General features: G+C 45.1%; 1 protein-coding gene across 1 annotated transcript; it reads left to right on the top strand.

The window, feature by feature from the left end:
- The first annotated feature begins 489 nt into the window (after positions 1-489).
- On the top strand, positions 490-8,684 carry LOC106609208 (phosphatidylinositol 4,5-bisphosphate 3-kinase catalytic subunit gamma isoform). The gene is made up of 16 exons (XM_014207730.2): positions 490-681; positions 1,311-1,710; positions 1,820-2,082; positions 2,266-2,623; positions 2,828-3,123; positions 3,323-3,849; positions 4,074-4,308; positions 5,093-5,302; positions 5,704-5,785; positions 5,883-5,986; positions 6,164-6,310; positions 6,391-6,481; positions 6,655-6,785; positions 7,349-7,460; positions 7,682-7,839; positions 7,964-8,684. Exons 2-16 carry the CDS (start codon positions 1,323-1,325, stop codon positions 8,243-8,245), a joined length of 3,384 nt encoding a protein of 1,127 aa, XP_014063205.1. The 5' UTR covers positions 490-681; positions 1,311-1,322; the 3' UTR covers positions 8,246-8,684.
- Positions 8,685-9,820: the final 1,136 nt, after the last annotated feature.

Here is a 9,820-nt window from a genome sequence, read left to right as displayed (position 1 = left end):
AAAACAAGGACATTTCTAAGCGACCCCAAACTTTTGAACGGTAGTGTATATAATATATATACATATATATATACACTACCGTTCAAAATATACGCTACCGTTCAAAAGTTATATATATATATAAATCATTGGTTGTAACTGATGGGATTCAATAAGAACTTAGAATCTTTGCTATATTTATATAATAGTAGGAAATAATACCATGCCAGAGAATGACACATTTTTCATTCTTCTTTTTTTTTCAGGAGAAAACGTTTTTAGTGAATATGACAATGGAAATTGAATATAAACGCATCAATCTTGGCATGGATACAATAACATACTTATCCCAGTTATAACGGCTACAAAAATCAGTAATGGTAATGCTAATTTTCAATTAAATTGCATAATCATAATGGCATTACTAGGCTGTGGGTTTCTGTAGTCCAGTTCCCTCAAAACTACAGTTATGGCGCCTCTGAGCGACCAATAAGAGAACAACATGTAGACTTGCATGGGACTCGGCTTCACGCATCACGGGGAGGGGTGAATGGAATAGCAGACAGAAAGTTTTAGTACCACTTCTTCGGACTCAACATGAACTAAGGAGAAACTGGGACCATTGTACAATTATTTACAAATGCCTAGTGACCCACCGTGTCATATTTCTGCTGGCGTGAGTGTGTTTAGGTATACCGAGTGGTAAGTTTCTTTCATAGACTTTCCCTGGCCCATGTAATCGGCAATACCGTTATTTTCTGTTTTGAAATCTAACGGCTCTGGATTTTGTCATGGAAACTATCTGTAACATTGAAGTTTCATCAATTATTTTTGTATTTTTATATAATGGATGATTTTATTATAAACTGTAGGTTTGTTTTTGTCGGCAGGTGTAAGAGACTTGTCAATTTAATTTCAAGTTGTCATTGAATCATTTTTTGAAATATGTTCTGAAATGACTAAGATGGAATTTACAATGTTGCCAAATTCTGGTTGCTAAATTTTACTGCAACATTATCATATTTTGATGAGTTGATACCAATGACTGTATGGGGTTGATACATTGTTACTGCTGACAGTGCTTCTCCTTGCTTCCTGCTTTGCAACTTCCTATGCAGAGAAGTTGATCTGAAAGAAGAAGTTGAACAAGCTTGATACGCACCATCACTAAAATAAAATATAATTAGTATAAGCATAACATATCATGATCGAGTATCTTATTTTGTCTAAGTTTACCAACATGAGATAATTATACATGCTACATTTAACATGCCTTATACATCCATCTATTCTAATCTAAACTAATCTATTTTATTCTTCATTGATAATAGATAACTCGTGTTATGGAACAGCAAGTGAGCGATGAAGAAGAACCTCAACCTGTAGTCCTTAGAGAAGAGAACCGGAGGAGGAGAAGAAAGATGAAAGCCTTCACCTCCACCTTCTCCGTGGCCATGGATCAGATAGCCATCGAGTTCGTCCTCCCCACCACCACTAAGAGTAGCCGCAGCCCGGACACCTTGCTCCTGGAGGTGGCTGGGAACTGGACGGTGGAGCAGGTGAAAGCCCAGGTGTGGCTGAGGGTTGTAGCCACCAACCTGTGCCCTGAGTTCTATCAGAAGTACTCCCCTGACCACTGCATCCTGCTCTACCAGAAGAAGGGCAACTGGTGTGAGATCTACGATAAGCACCAGGTGTTTCAGACCCTGGACTGCATCCGCTACTGGAAAGGTAGAAGCTTTTAGTCTTAAATCTTTCTTTTATACCCTTGCATTTTTTGTATATATTTTATTGTGAGGTGCATTGAGATGTTTTCATAAAGTTGTATTTGAATCTAAAGCTCTGAAGAAAGATGTGGGGAAGATCCACCTGACGTGCCGGCCTCAGCCCTCCGAGGAGTCCACACAGTACCAGAGGTACCTCAACTACCTGATTGGCTACGACGTCACCGACGTCAGCAACGTGCACGATGACGAGCTGGAGTTCACCCGGAGGAAGCTCCTCACACCCCGCAAGATCGAGCTGGCCGACCGGGACCCCAAACTCTACTCAATGGACCCTTGGATCACATCCAAGCACCTCCCAGAGTACCTGCTCAGCAAGGTATGTAACCCCTAACCTTGCTGCTCCAGGGGTGCAGCTCTGTGTGCGACCCTGTGCTGCTTGTCTGCTCCCAGCCTGTTCTGTATTGGGTGATGTAGCTGGGTACTGGGACAGCAAAAAATAGCCAATTTCCGTTACCTCTGTATCATTGATCAATAAAGATGTAATAATATTTTATTCTAGGTGACCAACAGCCACATCCTGCTGGTCATTCACAGGAACAAGGCCAGCCAGACTATCAAGGTGTCCATCGACGACACGCCCGTCCAGGTGCTCCAGACCTTCTTTACGAAGATCTCCAATAAGAGGGCTCTGCTGGGAGTTCCTGAGGATGTGTGTGAGGGAGACTACGTCCTGAGGGTGTGTGGCAGGGAAGAGTATATCTATGGGAACCACCCGGTCAGGGATTTCCACTGGGTCCGACAGTGTCTGAAGAACGGGGAGGAGATCCATCTGGTCCTGGAGTCGGCTCCTAATCCAGGTCAAGACCTGGTCCAGAAAGAGGACTGGGCACAGGTGGATGACTGTACTGGAGTGGCAGGTAAGATAGCATCAATATTCCCATAGTAATCATATCAGAAAGTTTCACCAATAGATTACACTTTACAATATGCGCTTTTCATAAATTTAACAAACTCCCCTAGCCCATAGAGTTTCCACAATAACCAATATTATAGCACACGATTTTCCTTTGGGGAATATTTATTTGATGATTAAGATGATTCATATTCCTCTGTTCCAACAGGAACCCATGAGCAGCTGACGATCGACGAGAAAGACCACGAGCGGGTCTTCACCATCTCTCTGTGGGACTGTCACAGGAAGTTCAGGGTTAAAGTCCTGGGCATAGACATCCCGGCCCTGCCGAGGAACCCAGAGCTGATCGTGTATGTGGAGGCCAGTATCTTCCATGGCCAGCAGCTCCTGGCTCAGGAGAGGACCTCCTCCAAGGCTTTCACTGAGGAGGTGCTGTGGAACACCTGGCTGGAGTTTAATATACGCATCAGAGACCTGCCCAAGGGGGCTCGCCTCAGCCTACAGGTAAACTCTATAATGTTTTTAGGTTTAGTCTGGCAGCCGTATCTATATTTGCTTTAGCCAACATCTTTGTTGTGATCATGCTATTATTTCTGGGATTTTTTTGTAGAATACCAGTCTATTATTTGGAGAATATAGTATGAAACACAACTTAATTAAATGAATTGCAATTTAACTCTATTCTCTTTTCTCCTCTCCCCAGGTGTCCTGTGGGAAGGCCCAGACCCAGATCTCTAAGGGCACCTCCTCCTACCAGGACAATGGAGGATCCCCAGTTGGAGGTGGCAGCAGCAGCCATGATGGTAATAAGACTAAGAGTCGTCTGCTGTACTACGTCAACCTGCTGCTGGTGGACCACCGCTCGCTGCTGCGCCAGGGAGAGTTCATCCTCCACATGTGGAAGATGCCTGAGAAGACCGAGGACAACAGCAGCGTCAATGCAGACAAGCTGACCTCAGCCACCAACCCAGACAAGGCTTCCTCCATGGCCGTAGCCATCCTGCTGGACAAGTACTGCTACCCAGTGGCCCTGCCCAAGAGCAGGGAGGGCAAGGAGGCTGGGGGGGAGGGTCGGGAGGCCGAGGGAGGGGAGAGGGGGCAAAGGGAGATGCCTAACCACCTGAGGAAGCAGTTTGAGTCAATTGTTGAGACCGATCCACTGCACCCTCTCAGCCAAGAAGACAAAGAGCTGCTGTGGCACTTCAGAGAGGAGTGTATGCGTCACCCCAGGTAAGACTGACTGGCATGGTCATCTAATACTATATTACTGAATAAGTAATCTGAGTTTATAATACAGAACCACTTGTTTCATCCCAAGTCCATCTTTCTTGTTCTAATTTGAAATAATATGTTTTCTAGAAGAGTATCACAGAGACCTTTCTGTGAATATGATTCAGTGCAATTTTTGGGAGTTTTATTGAAATGTTGTAAAACTCCCTACTGTCTCCTCCCAGGGCATACCCCAAGCTGCTGGGCTCTGTGCGGTGGGGTAGACAGGAGGCTGTCCTGGCCACCCATAGGCTGTTGGAGAGGAGCTCTGTGTGGGACCGTAGTGTGCTGGATGTGGGCCTGGCCATGCAGCTGTTAGACTGCCACTACTCTGACGCTCACGTCCGCTCTATGGCCGTACGCAAGCTGGAGACGCTGGGGGACGACGACGTCCTGAGATACCTGCTGCAGCTGGTCCAGGTGAGTTAGTCGGACTTGTTGGAACCAAAATTTGGCTGAGAAATGTCTGATGTGTTTCGGTCTTGGTTCTGTCAAGATTCGGTCTGTGCCATAGAGGAACCAAATTTTGTTATCCAGCCCTAGTCATGCAAGTTGACATTTATTGTCATGACTCTTGTCCTGGAGGCAGAACAGAGCGATTTCACCAGAGCGATTTCGCCTAAAGTCAAAATTGCCTATATTGTAAAAATTCATAAAAACAAACATTTGCTTTTTTGTTCTTAATTTAAGGTTAGGTTTACGCAGTTTGGTTAAGGTTAGGTTTAAAATCTGATTTTATGACTTTGTGGCTGTGCTGGCTAGTGACCACTCTGCAGAGCTGCCACCAGAACAAGATTCATGACGAGAAAGACTAAGTTGCCCTAGTCATAGGTGGTTGGTCTACCTGTCTCTGAGTGTAGAAGCACACATAAAAACTAAGTAGTTGTTTCATACATTGACTAGAAAAAAACACAATAACAACCTTTACAGACAACACTTCCTTTTTACCTGGTGTTTTCCCAGAAGGGAGCACCTGTGGGTAGTTTTACATGTGCCATTCGTCAGTGTAGAGTCAAATAAACCGTCTCTACTGTCAACAATGAGGCCTTGGTTAAACATGCAAAACGCTATGAGTATGAAAAAAATCCCCAAACGGGAAGATACTTTATAATGTTTCATTACAGTTTATTGAAACATTTAGCTTGCATTTAGGATGTGTTTACTTTGAGAAAAATGCATATGTGTGCTCCTCTGTGTCTTTCAGGCTGTGAAGTTTGAGCCGTACCATGACAGTGCCCTGGCCAGGTTCCTGCTGAAGAGAGCTCTCAGGAGTAAGAGGATAGGTCATTTCCTTTTCTGGTTCCTGAGGAGTGAGATAGCCCAGTCCATGCACTACCAGCAGAGGTATGCTGTGCTGCTGGAAGCCTACCTCCGAGGCTGTGGAGAGGACATGCTGCAGGATTTCAGACGCCAGGTGGGTGATCGAATAGCCTTGACCCCAGCCGTAAACAAGAGTACGGTGTGATGTGTGATCGGACACAGTAGGAGTGGGTGAGGAGAGTTCCTCCTCCTTACAATGTGACTGTAGGGCTTTGACGTCGTAGCCAATCAGGTAGTTGAGGTACCTCTGGTACTGTGTGGACTCCTCGGAGGGCTGAGGCCGGCACGTCAGGTGGATCTTCCCCACATCTTTCTTCAGAGCGTTAGATCCAAATACAACTTTATTAAAACATCTCAATACACCTCACAATAAAATATATACTGTACGCAAAATAATTAGAGGATAGAAAAGACCGATTTAAAAAGACTAGGTCGCTAAAGTGTCAGATAACGAGGATCGGAATAAAGAATAATCCAATTCATTATCATCAACAGGTGGAGATGACAGAAGCCCTGCAGAAAGTCACCAGGGAGATCAAGGCCATGTCTGCTGAGAAATATGATGTTTCTGCACAAGGTGAGCCTGTCGCCTCAAGTCAACGTACCTAGTATAAGAGATCAAGATACAATTCATATAGAAATGAATACGTAATGAATCCTGGTGGTATGTTCAGTTGTGTTCCAGCTGCGTCAGAAGCTGGAGAATCTGCAGACGTCTGGGCTGCCAGAGAGCTTCAGAGTGCCCTATGACCCGGGTCTACGGGCTGGTGCTCTGGTGGTGAGTGGAATAATACCCATCCATCTCTATTCTACCCCCCTCTTATTTTCCTCCATGTCTCTTCTCGCCTTGTCTCCATCCCTTTCTTCACCATCATTTCCTGTATCCTCCACTAATTGTATTCTTACTCCTCCTCCTCCCCTGTGTTTGACTGTAAACATGGGTCCCTCTCTTCAGATAGAGCAGTGTAAGGTGATGGCCTCTAAGAAGAGACCGCTGTGGCTGCAGTTTAAGAGGGCTGACCCCACCACCCTGTCCAGTGACACCATCGGGGTCATCTTTAAGGACGGGGATGACCTCAGGCAGGACATGCTCATTCTACAGGTGTGTGGGCTTGCTTTCTCAATGGGTCAGGCAAACTGTCCACCAAATGTTCCATGACAACGAAATGCTCCTCCTTTTAGATTCTGCTGATCATGGAGTCCATATGGGAGGAAGAGTCTTTGGACTTGTCCTTATTGCCCTACGGTTGTATCTCTACTGGGAATAAAATAGGTATGTCAACTGACTTTACACTGTCATGACGTGTTAATAATAATATATTATAACATATAATATAGAGTGTATAAATAATTATAGATATATATGCCATTTCTTATTAAATAAGCATTGTTCTCTATTCTCTTATTTTATTTTCTCTCTCTCTCTCTCTCTCTCTCTCTCTCTAGGGATGATTGAGATAGTGAAGGATGCCACCACTATTGCCAACATCCAGCAGAGCGTTGTGGGAAGCACAGGAGCGTTCAAGGACGAGATCCTCAACCAATGGCTGCGGGACAAGTGTGTGAGCGAGGAAAAGGTAGCTGGTTATAGTTACTCCCACGGTGCTGCAGCGTCTCAGCTGTAGAGGATATAACTGCACCGCTAAGGGGGAAGGAAACACCCATGCTGCATTTCCTGTTACCCAGGGCATTGTCTGCAGCACTATTTACGTCTACTCAGACTGTGTAGGCTGAAGCACCTCCACATTTTCAGCTCTGCTATGTCTATTTTTGAATTGGCCTGTTAGAAATATCCCCATGCAGCAGCCACCATAGCTTTAGGGTGAAGGTATACCACAGAAGCTACCACAGCGCTAGCAGATAAATGGAGAAAGATGAAACGCGGTTTGAGCCACTGTGTTTGCTCCAATGTTGTCTGTGGAAATAAACGAGCAGAGCCGGTTGTATGAAATGGCAGCTCATGAATGCTCTTCATTTCCTCCACTCTGTGTCTCTATCACTTCCCCTCTCTCTGTCTCTCCCCTTCACTCGCCGTCATTGTCTCTCCCTCTCTTTTGCTGTCTTTCGCTATCTTTCTCTCTCTGTGTCTCTCTTTGTCTCGCTGTCTCTCTCTCTCTGTCTCTCTCTCTCCTCCCTGTAGTTCCAGCAGGCAGTGGAGAGGTTTGTGTTCTCCTGTGGAGGGTACTGCGTGGCCACCTACGTCCTGGGGGTAGGAGACAGACACAACGACAACATCATGATCACTGAATCTGGTACCAGAGCTCATCCTTATCTCCCTATAGCACAAACACGATACAGTACTTGGCGTTAAGTGGTTGCCAAAACATTAGGAATACATTCCACAATATTCTATATATGTGGATGAACCCATAGAAAGTTATTTTCTGTTCATCTGAATGTAGTAATTTGTTTCTGATGTATTGGGTGGTTTATCTATAACATTATTTTCCCCCCTTGATATGTCTGCCCTCAGGTAACCTGTTCCACATAGACTTTGGCCACATACTGGGGAACTATAAGAGTTTCCTGGGTATCAGTAAGGAGAGGGTTCCTTTCGTCCTCACCCCTGACTTCCTCTATGTCATGGGCACATCAGGGAAGAAGAGCAGCCCACATTTCCAGAAGTTCCAGGTACTCAAACGAACATGTTGTCTAACAAGTAAAAATACATATACACAAATTTGCTTGCACGCAAACACACATACACACACACACTCACAAACACACACTCTTAACTAGAGTATTGATCTCCCAGGATGTGTGTGTGCGGGCCTACCTGGCTCTAAGGCATCACACCAACCTCCTCGTCATCCTGTTCTCCATGATGCTGATGACGGGCATGCCTCAGCTCACCAGCAAAGAAGACATTGAGTACATCCGCGAAGCGCTGACTGTGGGCCGGCCGGAGGAGGAGGCACAGCGCCACCTGCTGGACCAGATAGAGATCTGCAGGGACAAGGGCTGGACCGTGCAGTTCAACTGGTTCTTACACTTGGTGCTGGGCATCAAGCAGGGGGGGGATAAACGCTCAGCTTAGGGGGCTCCCCTTATGGTGCCAATGGGCTGGCAACACCAGAGTGATGGGTTCGAATCCAATATGGGCCACATATGTGATAATTGTAAGCCACTATAGGTAAAATTACTATGTTGATTGGACTGCCAAATAAGGAGAGAGGGAGATATAGTCAGAGACCAAAGTCTGGATCTAAAGGTTTGTCAACCCTTCCTCAATGATGTAACCAGTTGTTCCGATGCATTACCCATTGACTGTACCATGGACTGTATACAGTACCAGTCTTATTTTTGCACTTTCAAGATCAAAGCCTGACCTTACCATATGTTTATGAGTTATACATAAATATTGACTCCTGTTCCTCTGCTAATGCACTGCATCTGATTGTATCATCTGTTAATATAACAGCCCGACTTGCATGACTGATGGTGGCAATACCATAATAAACCTAATTATAGAGAAATATAGTTATATATTATCTCCCATTGCTAGAGGGCGACATGCAGACGTTAAACTGAGTGACTCATCAACCTCAGAGGAAGAGGTCTCTAGGAAACAAAAGGAAGCTTTTCCACACCAGGGTAAGTTCACATAAACCAGAAATCTGAATTTCGGGTGTTTTATCGTGGATGTAGTCAGTATAGTTTTACCATAAAGTGACCTTTCACTCATCAAGATGAAAGAGGTTGAGGATCAGGCGCGCAGTATCGAAGTAGGCTAGCTAGCTACTTAAATTCATATGAAATGTGTGCAGCACCACCCCATGTCGCCCGCGAAGCGTTTATGCGCTTCGCATTGAAGCCAGTGAATCCCAGCTAACCCAAATTCGAGCCAACGCAATTGTGTCTCTGTGTCCTGGATAGGCAGCCTCTCTCCATCTCTCAGGTCTTGGGGATGCGGTTGCAGCTTCAGTGTCTGCAGCTGGACTCCGTACTGCAGACAGTGAGTGTCCTGGAGGCAGTGATCCGGAGGGGCTTTGGTCCTGATGGAGGACATGTGCTGTTCACACGGGACAAACGCTGCTTGACACGCCATGGAACACGCATCCTCACAGCCCTGCGGACGGAGCGATACTTGCGCACAACTCTGGCGCTCCACGTCCATTCAAAAAGCCCCACTAAAACCCGCTCCGGCTCTCAGGGAAAAAAACTGCAGCCCCAAATTCGCTCCATTCATTACAATCACAATTTAACACCCAACAGTGTTTTTGACTACCTGAACCTACAATTTGGTTTTGAAGTATTAAAACCAAACCATATGATTTGAATGAAAAATACTTTAATAACCATGAAAAGGTGAATGTAAGAAGCGCTCAATTTCAAATAGGCTACATGTCATATTAAACAGCATATAAACACGAAATAGGTCAGCAGCCAGACAGGGAGCCTAAGAAGGAATGAAAATGAATTATTCATGCGATATTAAAAATGTTTCAAGGCTATAGCCTACAAAGAAATACATTGTGAAGCATTTACGAGTGCAACACACGGCTGGTAGGGAATCAGGGACATTAAGCACTCAGCATTTTAAGAACAGTTTGTTGTATTAAATCATTATAGTCTAAATTGTGCATATAAGCTGTGACACTTAGAATTAAAA

Source organism: Salmo salar, chromosome ssa07 (genome assembly GCF_905237065.1).
Source record: "Salmo salar chromosome ssa07, Ssal_v3.1, whole genome shotgun sequence".
NCBI classification, from domain to species: Eukaryota; Metazoa; Chordata; class Actinopteri; order Salmoniformes; family Salmonidae; genus Salmo; species Salmo salar.
This window is presented reverse-complemented; position numbering and strand designations above follow the sequence as displayed.